Source organism: Heloderma suspectum, chromosome 5, assembly GCF_057233095.1.
Source record: "Heloderma suspectum isolate Gila_16-S chromosome 5, 16-S_ref, whole genome shotgun sequence".
Classification (NCBI taxonomy): domain Eukaryota; kingdom Metazoa; phylum Chordata; class Lepidosauria; order Squamata; family Helodermatidae; genus Heloderma; species Heloderma suspectum.
The window spans coordinates 131,583,410-131,598,764 of record NC_139462.1 but is presented as its reverse complement, the minus strand read 5'-3'; the positions used below and the strand labels follow the sequence as shown (position 1 = coordinate 131,598,764).

Below are 15,355 nucleotides of genomic sequence, written 5' to 3'. Positions count from 1 at the left end.
TGGGAGTTGGGGGACCCCTATGAATTGTGTGGCATATGGTGCAGTGGGCTGCAAATGGAGGGGGAGCTGAAGGAAATCTCCTTCCCCCACCTAGCCTCAAGCTTAGAGTCAGAGAAGAAGGGATGCTGTGCCACCAGCAGAGGAAATGGACTGAGCTTACATGCTGTATGCCCCAGTATGTAAAAACTGCTCTGGAAGAAGCAATTTGCAGCCCACATACAGAAATCAGGATTTGATTTCAGCTTTCATGGGCCACATGTAATTTTGCAAACTATGTCTGCAATCCTATGCACACTGACCAGGGAGTAAGCGCCACTGAACACAGCAGGACTTACTTCCAGGTAAATATGTAATGGAGTACCCTGTAGGATTCTGTGCTAGGACATAAGTAATTTGTTGTCTAGGACAAATGGGAGAGAAGCTACTACAGGCAAAGGTATCAAAAGCCTTTAGATACCAAGCCAACTGTGAAACTAGACAATTCTTGCAAGGTATTCAATAGAAGGAAAAATGTATACCTCTTAAAAATTGAGTTTGCTTATCCTGAGAGTCGTTCCTTAATGCTGATGTAATAACACTAATCTCCCGCCATACCACTGGTTGATCTGGAAAGTTTACAAACCTGAAACAAAGTGGCGGGGGGGGGGGAGGAATAATTTATATTTGAAGTCAATCAGGAACAGCTTTTTTCTTGGACAGTGTGCTATTAAAAATGCAAATGTTTTGCCTAGTTAGTCATACTAACAGCAATACAAATTATGCTAGGGAGCAGCAAGTTTTTTAAACAGTCAATCTTCCTAAATCAGCAACAAATATATCAGTAAAAAGAATGGACAATATGGAGATGGTAGAACCCAGAGAGCCACCTGTAGTCTCTTTCATTAGAAGAATACTTTATTAGTATAGCATTAGGCATTCTAAACCATTAAATAGAGTTTCTTCTAACAAAGCAGATAAGCAATCAACTTTCTTTATTCTGTAATCAATCTTGCACGGTCCTGGTTGCTCATCTGTACTGTCACCTTATTATAAAAAAGAAAATACACTTACAAGGGAAGTGGTTTCCCTACAGATTCAGTCCTTGGTTGGAAAAAAACTTTTAAAAGGTATCTTACATGTCATAGAGCAATCTGCCTGCTGATGCAGTTCGCTCTGCATTCCTCTCAATAGAGTACATCTCATACTGAAACACAAGAGAGAAGAGTATAAATCACACAGAAAACACAAATCTATCCTCCCACTAGATTTCTCAGTATCACACCTCACCTTTTCTACCACACCATAATGAGAAGGGGGAGGGGTAGAGGACAAAAGCACTAAAAAAATTAAGGGGAAAAAAGAGGTAAGCTTCAAAGTAGTACTGATCTGTTCATTCCAGCAAAATTAAGATCACAAGGAGTCCAGCAAGTTTCTGTATAAGAACTTAAAGGCAGTGCTCAAATTACTGGGGGCAGGGGGGGAGAGGGGAACTGACTCAGCTGGAATTTCATAGAATTGGAGGGGTTACGGGACGGGGTTGTGCATTTCTTTAAGGGTCCCCTCCCCTCCCCTTCCCCCCATACAGCCCACTGCTTAATGGCCTCTTGTCCATTCTCTCTTCCCTGTGGGTCCTCCCCCTTGGCTTTCAGTGCTGTGGCCCTTCCTTCTTCCTCCCTTAGCTGCTCAGTTGGCAGGTCCTTCTAAGCACAAACTGTCCACTTACTTGGTAGGGATATTCTGTTAGGAGCAGAATATTCCTCCTTCTCCTTCTCCACTGCCAACCTCTTATTAGCTCTCTGTTTGCTCACTCAGTGAACTTGCTCCCTGGGAAATGGCGGGCTTATATACTTTCTGGACCTAGCAGACTCTCCCAGCAAAAGAGTGCTGTAGCCCATGTATGGAGGTAATGCTCAACTTTTATTTTCATTTAGCTTCAGATACTGAAATTTATGAAAATGTTTAATTTAACTGCTAGACCCATTTTAGCCTATAGTGGGAGAGAATTTTTTTTTAAAGCTTAAAAGCAAACTCTAAAGAATCACCTACGTTAATACAATAATAATATCTCATAGCAGTACAGTATGGGAATTTCATCATAAGTGGACTTCCACATAAAGCACAAAATGTATTTAATACAAGATCTCTAAAAATAAGACTGCAGGCATGGCCAACAAGCTTCTGTTCCACCAGCCCCTACCCATGTATACATTTGACTATAGTTTAATACATATTTATTTGTACTATGAAGAAGGTCAAAATTTCATTCCAGTGTTGGAAAAAGAGCATGCGAATTGACAATATTGGTATTTAACATTCCAATACATTATAAATATAATATCCTACAATATTTATTCTACTATCTACCTTCAGACTTTAACACCACATATTTATTACATTAATCATAAATAAATGCTCCCACACACCATATTTTCTTAAGGCAATTTAAAAAGCTGGAACTGTCTCCCCACCTCCCTGCCACACAACATAGATTGAAGCTATACACATTTTTTTTTCAGTTATCAACAAGCTTAACAGTGATTCTAAACCTTATTTTGAAAGTATCCTTTTAAATACTCCAACTATACCTTCTTTTGGACTAGAAGGTATAGTACACCCAGTTATTTCCTCAATTAATCTTAGTATCTCTTTCTGGAATGTTTCTATTGACAATGCCAAAAGGATGGATAAAATCAGCATTGTTTACATGACACTTCCAACAGGCTGCCTAGATTGGGCAGTCTGTTTTGGAAGAGTGCAAGATATTGGGGCGGGGGGAGAACGTGAACCCCACTAATCAGGTGAACAGGAAGTGCTAACTCCTCATGTAGCAATCTTCATGTTACTCTTCCCATCCTGTCTGGATGTATGTATAAGACTGAAGCTGGTCAAATTGGCAGTTAGGAGTATGGGAGAAGGAGTGTACCTGCTGCAAAGAAATCACTATCTGTTTGACCCAGTCTACAGATCCCCACAAGGATCTCCGGATGCTTATCCGCCAACTGGTGGCTGGAGCCAGGGGATGCAGAGGATAGGAGGTAGAGTAAATTTGGAGGGTAAGATTCAAGCCATTTGGGGAACATTAACCAAGTGGTTAAATCTTGACACAGCACATCGCTTCTCATTTATTGGTTTTATAAAACAGTGTGGACAGAGTAAACAGAGAGAAATTTGTCTCCCTCTCATATATTACTACAAGTTTGGGGTCATCCAATGAAGAATGGCAAAAGGTTCCAGATAAATGTAACTCTACGCATAATGCACAATTAACTGGTGGAATTATCTACCAGAAAATGTGGCAATAGCCTATAAATTAGATGGCTTTTAAAGAGAAGTCAACATAAATATGGAGAATAGGCCTACCGATGGCTATTAGGTATCTTAATGAAATGGAACAGGCACATACAGAGGCAGTAGACCTCATTGAGCAGATTCTGGGGACACACAGGGGATAGCTCCTTTCTTCATGCCATGCCTGTCAACATCCCAAGGATATCTGACTGGATGCAGTTACTGGGGTAGGTGGACCTTTGGCCTGATCCAGCAGGGCAACTCTTATGTTCTCAGAAAAGATTAAATTCACAGTGGACAGGTCTATCAGCAGTTATTAACCATGACAGCTGAATGGAATCTCCACGTTCAGAGACTGCACCACCACCACCCTGAAAACCAGATTTTGGGAGAACAACACAGGAAGGCTGCTGCTGGACACATCTGGTTAGACAGTGATAGAAACAGAAAGCAGATTCAGATATATGTTTAATTAATTATGTACTGCCATAAGTGTGCATGGTACTTTAACCTGATCAAGCAAAGTTATTCTTATGCCCTTAAATAAGGAAATAGGTTTTCAAGTACTAGGTAACAGTGTTGGGAGTGATGGAGAGATTAATGCATGGAGCATTGCCAGTTTGAACAGAATGCTGTGACTTAGATGAAGGAGCCTAGATTCATGTCTCTGCTCAGCCATGAAACTCAATGGCAAGTCTCCCCTCCCTCCCTCTGTTCAGCCTACCTCTCAGGGTTGTTGCAAGGATAAAATGGGAAAATACTTCTGAACTTTTTGGAGGAAGGGAGCATATAAATGTGACTGATTAAGCACACAAACACTAATATATAGCCATATAAAGTGCAAAAGAAAAAATACAATGTCTACAGGAATGTTGGATAGCTGCTATAGAAAATTCTCACATGACCCAAAATATAGCATTTATGATGAAGGATTATGGAAGAGCTACCTTTTCCAGTGCCCAATATCTAAGGAATTAAGATTTAAATATTGGCAAATGTTCTCTTTGGAAGGGTCCGCTGACCAAAGCAACAAAACCATGGCGGGGGGGGGGAGGTGTTGTTAGCCAACAGTAAGTGATCCTTTGGAAAAGGTTGCATCTTTTGCTTATGCAGCTACTGAGATGTAACAATAGTGTGTGTGTAGGGGAGGGGTGGTTAAGTATATATGTGGGGTTGACTTGGGTATTTTTTTTTTTTTTACAGTAACTGGTTTTTTTAATGCTTTTCTTCCATGTTGTGACTTATGTTTTCTGGAAATATTGGGCAGTACCCACTGCTGCTGCACTCTTGTTCAATCTCTTGTACAAGTGGGATCCACTACTCAAAGGGCTAACAGTTCAAAAAGCAACCCCAGAAACAAGTGGAAATGCTTATTTCCAGATTGGGACAGGTCAGCGAAGCTTCCTTCTGCAAATTCTGCTGTCTGCCCTGTTTCGGAAACAGGGGGTTCTGCTTGTTTCTGGCTGCTCCTGGAACCACTACCTTCCCATTGTACTAGCAGTAGGTCCTGCTAGCATGCAAGGAGGACTGGATACTCCCCATAATTTTCTTATGATCAATAGTACAATAGCACTGTACAAATTAAACGTCAATCTTTCAACACCACATTTTAAAAAAAGCTAAGTAGCAGCCACTCAATATTTTTTAACTCAGTCAAAATGTTATAATACCATTCCGGGAAGGAACCTGAGGCAGCATATATGGTGTGAGGTGAAAGGTGGGAGGACATGCACAACCACTCTGTGAGGTCAGCAAGCCCGTAGCCGGAGTGGGCTAGGGAAGCCCGTAGCCAGGGGTGGGCTAGGGAAGCCCATAGCCAGGGGTGGGCTAGGGAAGCCCACCCCCCCAAATATTCTCTGCCCCCCTTATAAAAAATTACAATTTAAAAAATAGCTTACAATTTTGTCTTTAAAGGCCTGCAAACCAGATGAACTGCCACCCCCAAAAAAAACTTTTAGGCTGGCTACTGGTCTGGAGTTAAACTGAAAGTATGTGATTGACCCAAGGCCAGTCACCCAGAGACTTTCATAGCTGAGTGGGGATTTGAACCCAACTCTCCAAAGTACATTACATCCTACCAGCTAAAAGCTTAGGCAGATGGTAAGCAAACAGTAGATAGGCCTACTGCTTGCTTCATCTACTTAGTCTAGGACATGTGATAGTCCTAAGGCAGTGGCAGACAAATAAATACAAAAACAGAACTAGAGTAGCTTGCCCTTTCTTTAGTTGTTTGGGATCCCCATATAGAATGGCACGCAGTATGCAAGCAAAGTGCCTCTGCATTTAACTGAGCACAGTTGTTGGACTTGAGCACAGGTGAAGATGGACATACTAGTATAACTGGATATGTTTTGTATGGGGTACATTTTGCTCTTCTGTTTTCAGTATAACTTTGTGGTGGTTTCAGTTCATTTAGACACATGGGACAATATTAGCACAAAGAGTTCACTTGCAATATCTGTATATTCTATTATGTCATTGTTCTATTCTGTAGAGTGATCATATGAAGCAGAAAGGTATGTTGGGGCCTGCAAAATGCTAACAAAAAAGCGAGCAACCCTTCCAGTTCATCAAAACCTTTTACTAGGCTGGATTTTAAGTAAAAAAACAAAACAAAGACAGGGGGAGGGAGAGAGAAAGATGTTACAGGGCAATTCTTAAAATGGAAGGGGTGAGCTTTTCAAATTATCACAATGTGAGGTTTGAATGTTTTCATTTGCCCTGGTAGAATGGTTTCTACCCCCTCCCGTTTTTGTTTTGCTCTCACATTTAACCTTTATCCTAAGAGCTCTGATGAACTTGGAAAATGTTACTCTACTGCCACTTCTGGATTTTTTCCTAATGGAAATTGCAGAGATACCTGCAATTTTTTATAACTTGTTAACTGTGCAGTATTGCCATGGAGATATGGTACACTGGACTTTGCCCATATAGATCAAATCTGTGACAACAATCTGCCCACCTCAGTCCTCATCTGAAATGTGGATATAATACAGCTTGGCTGTCACTTAAGACAGGGTGGCTGCAACACACATCCCAGTCTACAGGGTGTTATTAACTCCTCTTGGTCTCAGCCCCCACCCTGCAACATGAGAGAAAAAAACACCGGACAAGCTGTTGCTTTGCCTTTGTGCAGGAAGCATGGGCAGAACAATATTTAAATGCTAAAATACATACAGTTCAACTGTATTGCACTGATGACCAGTTATTTGCAAAACAATCCATAACGCTGAAACATATGACTAAAATAAAAGAATTCACTTTCTGCTGGTGTGCGCTAAACACACACACAAAGTCACATTTGCCCAGATGGGGGAGCTTATCCTGTGTTCGTCCCTACTTAGTCTAGACCCATTAAAATGAATGGAACTTAAGTTAATCAACCTTAGGTCCCCTTAGGGCGCAACCCTATGCATGTTTAGACAGAGAAAAAGGCCTGCAACTCCCAGGCATGCTGGGAGTTGCAGGCCTTTTTCTCTGTCTAAACATGCATAGGGTTGCGCCCTCAATTTCAGTGGGTCTACCCTAAGTAGGGGCAAACACTGGATACAACCAGGGAGATGCAAGATCTAAACAGCATTATCTGCTCTTTGCTCCTACTACTGGGTGGCTGAGGAAGTCCTGCACGTCTCCATCGCATCTTCAGAGCGGGGTTCAACCTCTAGCCCGCCAAGCAAGACAAAGGAGACAGGGCGAAGAAGAAGAACGAACGGGTCCCGCCCAGGCAGAAAGGAGCTGCCGGGCGAGCGCGTTCTTGCGTCTATGGGGGGGAGGCGGCGGCGACTCCCCCGCAGAAGCCCAGCCGGACGAGGTGGGGCTTCACGGGAGCCGAGCGTCGCGGGCAGCCCCAGCAACGGACCGCCCGGCCAGAGCCGCTTCACAGACCTGGATGTTGAAGTCGGCGGGGTAGAGGCTCCGCGCGGTGATGAGCCAGGCCTTGGCCGCCCACAAGTCCCCCTGGACCAGCTCCCGGGCGCGCTTCACCAGGAACTCGCAGTCCCCCTGCGCCGACATCTTGGCTGCCGCAGGGCCGCCCGCCCTGACGACAGCTCGCACATGCGTAGACGAGGCCCCCTCAGAGGCGCGTTCGAGGGCCAACGATGCGGAGGAAGGGTTTTGCGCATGCGCCGTCTCTGCAATGCCCGTAGGCGTGTTAAGAAAGAGCGTAAACAGGGTCTTTGAAAATGCGAGACTGGCAACACGGTGCCGGCGGACGGGAGGGCCTGGCCACGCTTGACGACGCCTTTTTTTCCCCGCGGGGTAAAAGTGACAGTTTTCTCTTTTAGGGAAGTCCAGTGAGTAGCTAGTACAAAATTGTTCCCAGCAGTTATGTACCACTTCATGCATCCGTGTGTCATATGTGCATCCACTTTTTCTGCCACATACTGATTTGTAACATGCAATACTGTACTACAATAGGAAATTACTGTGATTCCACAGAGATGTCCCAAATTGTGTAACGAACCATTTCCCTGCGTGGCATTTGCGACCAAGTTCGGCACGTACGCCGCTGCTTTCGTGTGTGTGTGGGCTGTGTTTACAATTTTAAAATAACATTTTCTCTGTTAAATAAAGACTGACAGAGCACACACCCGTATCTTTTGGCTGCCCCCCGCTGGAAGGGGCAAGCTTCTGCCCAGTCACAGCTAACACCCTGAATGTTTTTCATGGTTTTGTTTTGCGGCGGAGGCTGGTGGCTTCGATGTCAGTGGGGCTGTGAATCCCCTCTGGAGTTCAGTCAGAACTCCAATGGAGCTATTCAGGATGCTGAGCCCATTTGCGGCTTCCGGTTCAGCACTTTGGTTAGCTGCTTTTAGAGTTCTGACTGGTTCCGACTGAAACCCAGAGTGGATTCACAGCCCCACTGACATCGGAGCCACCAGCCTCCACTGTTGTGTAAGCAGTGTGAAGGTTTGAGGCCTAAAGAGGCAAGGAAAATATGTTTTTTGTTGGGAGGAGGTATCCCTGAGAGGAGGAGTTTCAGTTTCATTTCCCCAGTGAAGTTTTATTTCTTCCAGTTTGAAACAGTACTTTCAGTTTTGAGGAAGGTGGATATCAAAACAGAGCAAGAGCAGAGAGACCAGAGCCTAAAGAAGGAGCAGGAAGAAGCAGCCTGGAGAAGACGAAGTGCAGCTAGGGTAAAGAAACTTGCATTTTGCAACTTTTATTTTCTCTTTAAGGCCTTTTGAATCACTCAGCTCTATTGTGCAAATACCTTTAGTTGTGATTTGCTTGCTTTAATTTACCAGTAAACTGCTGTGGTTAACCCTGTGTCTAGAGTGTCAATAACCTCACGTCTACAGCCTAAACCCAACGTTATTGGAAAGAGGAAAGTAAAAGCAGGAAAGTGAAACTCTTAAGGAGGCAAAAGATCCTTAAGGAGTTGCTCAGGGGGTCCATGTCATAAGGGGAACCCTGACAGGCAGCTGTTACTTCAATCCCAGGGGAGACCCCCAAAAGTGGCATCAAAAGAAACGAGGAAGTTTCTTCTTCAATCTATGGATGTGTCACTCGGATATTTATCTCTATGTGGAATAGCATGGGAAAAGGTAGAAGAAGCCTGGGGCATTTCTACGCCAGCCTAAAATCCTGCATTTAAAGTGGGGCTTTCTGCTTCCGTTTTAAATGCAGGATCACAACGACTCCCTTTTCCCCAGCATCCTTTCCCCCCTCCCCTTCCCCCCTCCGCCTCCCCATATCTGAGTCTTCCAGGGGAAACCTGTGGTCCTTCAGCAGTGTGTCAGGTTCCTTAGTTAAAATATTGGTACTGTCAGACAAGATTCCCTGAAAGGTAGCTGGCTCACCAGTGCTAAACTTCGCCAGCAAAGCGTAGTAACAGGGGACTTTAGCATGTTTTCTAGGCTGCCCTCTCCATTCATGTGAGGAATAGGGAGGCCCAAGACAGAGCCTCACAGAAACTGAATATGCAGCCCAGAATATAACCCAGAAATCTCTGAAATGCACAGCAGTTCATAAGTAGACATCAGTGTGGAAAGCTTTCCCTGAAGGCAGAACATTTGAAAAACAGTTGTATGGTTTCTGGGGTGATGTTGACGATTTCATTTTCAAAATTTTCCTCACTTCATCACAGAAACAGAATTTCCTATGGGTATTCAATGTTAGTCCTACTTAGAGTAGACCCATTGAAATTAACATTGGATACAACCCTATATTTTGTTGTAGGAGCATATGAACTTCAGAGCATACATATAATGTAATACAGCTGTGGACAAAGCAGCCAGAACAGAAAAGTGTCTCTCAAATTATCTGTTAAAACAAAGCCAGATGCAGAATCTTCTTTGCCCTCAATCAAATTATATAGGTGCTAATGTCAAACCAAATCTTTATTCAGTGAAGGACTGAACAGTCAATTGCCATTGTCTCTATGCCTCCAAAGGAAAGTCAAGCGCAATTCACAGTCATGTTTCATGTGGTAAAATCACCACAAGTTGGGTTTCATATTCTGAAAGTGACTAGAATTATTAAAGTGAGCAGAATCATCCAAGTGGCCAAATAGATTGGGCAATAAATGGGGCAGCAACCTTATTTTGATTTATTTTGATTCTTACAAAGCAACAAGTCAGCATACACAGTTAGTTGGGTCCAGACTGGTAGCGCAATCCTGTGCATGTCTCCCTAGAGGTAAGGATGTGTATAATATTCAAGGAGGAGGCATAGCTCTGTGGTAGAGTATATGCTTTGTATGCAGAAAGGCCTAGGTTCAATCCCCAGCTTTCTCCAGGTAGGGCTCGAAAAACTCCTACCTGAAACCCTGGAGAGCCACTGCCAGTCATTGTCAATAATATTGGGCTAAACAGCCCAATGGTCTGACTTAGTATAAGGCAACTTCCTACGTTCCTATGATTGCAGTCAATCCTGTGCACCTTTATTTGGAAGTAGTTTTCACTGATTTACTCCCTAGTAAGGAGTTCATCACACAAGGGTGTTTATTTTGCAATTTACCAGGGCTTCTGTTTCCACATTCTAAGTGAGATAAAGATCATCTCTATACACAGATCATCTCCACAGCCTGGGGCAGAGAGCAAGCTGTGAATCAGTGGGTCTCTGGAGGGATTCAACTCTCTCTCTGCAAAGCAGTGTGCTGGGGGTGGGGGGTGGCTTCATTGCTTTCAGCCGTTTACATGGGGAGTCGTCATCTTCTTCCTCCCCCAGCTAGCTCAGCACTCACTTTGAGCCTCTCCTAGCCCGGCTAAGAAAACTGTCCTCCCAGCCCAGGTCAACAAGCAGACATGCTGGAGGAGGGGGTGGGTGGGAAGAGCAGTTGTGATTTTCCTGCTCTTCTCAATGGCTGCTTCTTCCCAGGCTGTGGTTATAGCAGAACTGCACATTTATACACAGCCATTAAAGCAGAATTACATTTTAAAAGTGCATTATCTCCGGGGGACGGGGGGAGGATAAAGATCAACTATAGCTAGATGTGCTCTGGAGGTGGATGGCATCATGTAAATTACCAGCAAACTTCTATGAGTGACCAATCACGAGCCCACGATAAATGTGTCGTGTAAAGACAGCCTAAGCGTGCACATGATTGCAACTTAAGTTAGTTGAAGTTAGATCCCATACAAATCTATGGGAGATGTTAGTCATGACTTGAGTCCAAATGATTTCAGCGGGAAATAAGTGCAAATAACTTAGTTTTCAAAGCTTGTCTAAAGGAACAGATTTCCTCAGGGAGGGAATTTTACAGTCTAGGTGCTGCTGGAGAAAAGGCCCTGTCTAGGATTCACCAAATGGATCAAATATAAATTTGGGAGAAAAGAGTGCAGGGCTTGAGAAGATGTTCCCAAGAGCCAGGCAGGTACATGCAGGTGGAGGCTAACTTTAGGTAACTGGGTCCAAGATTCTTTAGGGCTTGAAAGGTCAATTCCAGCTCCTTAAAATGAGCCCAGAAACAAACTGGTAACCAGTGTAACTGCATAGGATAGGTGTGATGGGTTAACCACCAGCTCCTACCAACAACTAGGCAACCGTATTTTGAACCAATTGAAGTTTCCAAACTGTCTTTAAGCACAGTCCTGTGTAGAGAGAGGACTGTAGTAATCTAATCTGAATACAACCGGTGTATAGGTAACTGAAGCCAGGTAGGTCTTCTTTCCCCAAGGAGGGCCACCACTGGTGAATCAGCCACAGCTGAAGCTGATAAAAGGTGCTTCTGGTCGCTGACACCAGCTGAGCCTCTAATGTTAGCAATGAGTCCAGGAGAAACTCCAAGCTGTGTACTTCAGGGGAACCTCATCCAGAACAGGTCTTGTATTTCCATCCCAATCTGCAGAATTCACAACTAATATCACTCCCATCTTGTCTTGGTTAAGTTTCAACTTCTTTGCCCTCATGCTACCCATACATCATACATAAATTTCTTGCTGGCAAGGTTTTATGCATCTACATTTAACTGATTTTTCTTAGCTAATTTGCATTTCCTTCTTAATGTCATTTAGATTTGTTTGAATCATCTGATTCTGAACAGACAGATGGCACAGACAGAAAGTTCACCATTCTAACAAATGCACTAGTAAGATCACTTACTGTGCTACCAGAAACAAATGGTTTCAGGCAATTTATCCTGAAACAATTGCCCAAAACAATTCAGGCAAATTGTTTCAGAAAGACAGGAAATTATATTTTTCAGTTAGTTCAGATATTCAGAAGCAAGGGAAAATGATTAAGGCATCTGAGGTATACATGCTGACAAAAGAGTGGGCAAAACTCATGGAAAGATTTTTGGAATGATTCCTGTGCAGGCAGTGGCAGTGGGTGCCCTCTGTGCCTAGTGAGGCCAATGACGGTCACCGGAGCCAGACAATTTAATTAATTAGTGTAGGCAGAAATTTATTGCACTTAAAAAGCAAGGCACCAGATCAAGGCAAGCCACTTAAATTCATCATGCTCCAGATGATTTAAATTAAGTATTTATTTATTTTATTTGTATCCCACTTCTCCCCCAAGAAAACGGAGCTCAAGGCAGCTAACAATCATAAGAAGTAAAAAATATATATATACTTAGTTAAAACTTGGCTAACTATAGATATAAATCCCCCCGCCCCTCACCAGATCAATAGCAGCCACCAGCCAGAGTCTTTTTCAAATTCAGCCACGCCTCCCCACAACCCAGAGATCCTCCTGTCCAGAGCAAAAATGTATTGTAAAAAATTACGGAACCACCCAATAAGCACTTTGTAAAAATCATCTTTAAAATTAAATGAGAAAAATACATAGCAAGCAAGGAAACGTGCCCCCTCCCCTATGAAAACTGCATTTAATTCAAATAAAGGGAGCACCCAACAAGCATCATATAAAAATCATCTGTAAAATAAAATGAGGAAAACACAAAGCAAGCAAGGGAAATTGGAAACTACTCCCCCAATCGTGCTGGCCTGGTTCCTGGGGCTCCTTCACACGGGGCTTTTATCCTGCTATGGAGATTACTTACTCGCAGAAGTTTGCGGGTCCTGTACATGAGGCAGCCCTCCTCCAGGGCACCTCCCACTCTTTGTGAGCTGTACTACATTGTTTTCCATGACGACAAAAGTGCAGCATTTCCCCTCCTCCCATGATTTACATGGAGTCGATGTAAATGAGGGTATACTGTTTAAAGTTGCTTTATTGCAAATTAAACAACAGCACCACCTAGTGGCTTTATAATGAAACACATAGACCTTATCAAGAAGTTTAGTGGGTTTTTTTAAGCTATGTGGAAAGGACCCGGTGTAATCCCACAAAGATTCCGGAAGCAGAAGCCCCGGTAAACTGCAGGATTTTTAGCCTTGTGTGATGAAGCTCCTGAAGGTAGGTAGAAAGAAATGCAATGGCCATAAACTCTCACTCTCCTCCTGCAAATTTTCGTTTAATACATTCAGAGAGACAAACTGACATAGACCATAGTGCTGCTTGCATTGTCTCTCTTCAAAAGCCCACATGCGGAGTAAGATGCACAGTACACATACACTTGGAGTTGGAGACCAGGTGACCTGTAGTACTGCTACTCGCTGCTATGCAGGCACATACTTTTTTCTTAGGGCTTTTCTATACGAGGCTGTTAATCCATTGTATCTACTTTCGGTTTGGTTGCAGAATTGAGCCTTCATTGCAAAGCCTCCAGATTTTCTGTTTTCATTCAGAACTTCTGTGCAATGGGTGGAAGTGGATGCCCACCATAACCAAATCCATCTTGTCTGGATTGAGGATCACAATACTATGTTGTCTATTACATAGCCAGGCAGGTGCGCAGCAAAGAGGTTTCGCTCCCAGGTTCAAATGAAACAGAGCTGGGTGTTGTCTGCATAGTAACCCACTCTGAATGACCTCACCCAATGGGTTCATGTAAATATTTCAGTCAACATGGGAGTCAGTTTGGACCTTCAGGGTCTTTGAGTTTGCAAACTCAGACAGTGACAACTGCCCCCCGCTATCACCTTCTGGAGCCCAGTTGTAGAAGGAAACCGATTCTAACTCTGGTCATCCCTATCAAACGCACAAAGGCAGTCATACACTATGGTATTGCAGGTACACAAATAATTGGACAGAATACTGTGATGCTTTTGGTGCACAGCCAGAGTTGCTGTTACCAATTTTTACATTGCACTCGGCCAAGAACTTTGGACAGCGGGACAGATGTGTAGCATTATACTTCTATACTGTTGGGCACCAGGTCCTCCACTAACCACTGTGCTAAATGGTGGTCAATGGGTGTCTCCCCCCCACACCCCATCATTTTGAATGAATATGTTGCATTATGGCATTATTGTGGTATAGTGTTTTAACACTCATTCAAATTGTATTTTGCTATTTATTTTTTAATATAACTGGTAGAGTGTTGCAGCACCACCAAAAATATTGTTGTTGTTTTTTTAAGATGAGTGATAAAGACTTTGTCCACTGCAAAGTGAATGTGACCTGAGGTGGGATGGGTTCAGAGGGCTGATAAGTCATTACCCACCCCAAAACCATGCCACTTAAAAAAAAAAAAAAGTCAGAATAGTAGTGCTCAGGGCCAGCCAGAGGATAAATAGTGCCCTGGGCAAGGAGTGCCTTTGGTGCCCCCACCACCACTGTGTTCAGTTCTGCAGGGCCACCCAGAGGATTTATGGGGCTGGGTGCAGGTGTGAGGTCCATCAAGAACGACATTGCTCAAAACCTTGACCTCTCAGCCACTGGCCTACAGTTTGCACAATCCAAAGTTTGAAAAGCCACGTTCTGAGCAGTGGCAGTGCACTGTGCAACACAGCAGAACTGTCACAGGTTTTACTTATAATCTGTTTTGTTTTGTAGCCATTCCTATTTTTTGGTAAGCTTTCTTTATTTTAGAATATCCATTATTTTTATACATAAAAAAGGTATCCAACTGACCTCTTACAGTTTACGGCTTTATTTCATTATTATTATATAGTGCTTATATAGTTACAGTATAGTTGAAGTGCTAAGTGCTCAGTAATGTTGCTGTAAAGTAAAGCTGTCTTCCACTTATTTTTACCTAGCACAAATGACATCAAAGTGGAAATTGAAAACGAAGCATACTTTAAAGCTAATTGAAAGAAGATTGTTTTTGTAGTTAGTATCCAAACAACCTGTAGAACCTTGAAAGAAAGGTTACAGACACTTGCTTTTTCCCACCCTAGCTCACTGTAGACAGTACATTAAAAAAAGACAACCACTGAGCTCAGCTCAGCACCCCCCTCAGCTCAGCACCCTGGGCGACTGCCCAGCTCGCCCACCCCTAAGGACAGCCCTTCTCAAGGCACTGATGTGGACAGGTGTACACACAGAAAATGCACAATATCCCCAGGTAGTGTGGAAAGTCCATTGCAATTCCACTTGTAGCTGCAACAGCAGAAAAACAATGATTAATTAGCACTAGGAAGCACCCCATGTCTAATCATAATTCTGACAAGTACTGTCCATATGGGAATTCTATAGGGATCATGAAGCAGCACCACACATCTGTAAAAAAGAAGAAAAGAAGGGGGTGGTGGAGAGCAAGCCTGTCTCCAGCCAATGGAAAGTAGACAATTCCAAGAGCATACTGAAAAGCTGTCTCCAGCCAGGGCTGGCCAGTTTAACAACTCAGTTC

General features: G+C 43.4%; 1 protein-coding gene across 8 annotated transcripts in view; it reads right to left on the bottom strand.

Moving 5' to 3' along the window:
- The window catches only part of INTS10 (integrator complex subunit 10), a 44,570-nt gene extending 37,256 nt beyond the window's left edge, over window positions 1-7,314 (bottom strand). For 6 of the 8 annotated variants that reach the window (XR_014792229.1, XM_084857488.1, XM_084857489.1 and 3 more), the window contains exons 1-3: window positions 7,153-7,314; window positions 1,116-1,183; window positions 519-622 (exon numbers count right to left, since the gene is read on the bottom strand). Coding sequence is in view for 5 of the 8 variants with exons in the window: in XM_084857488.1 (XP_084713614.1) it covers window positions 519-622; window positions 1,116-1,183; window positions 7,153-7,281 (301 nt within the window). In the remaining 3 variants the exon portion in view is untranslated. The remainder of the gene's footprint in view (window positions 1-518; window positions 623-1,115; window positions 1,184-7,152) is intronic. The other 2 variants (XM_084857493.1, XM_084857494.1) reach the window with 1 other exon arrangement.
- Window positions 7,315-15,355: the final 8,041 nt, after the last annotated feature.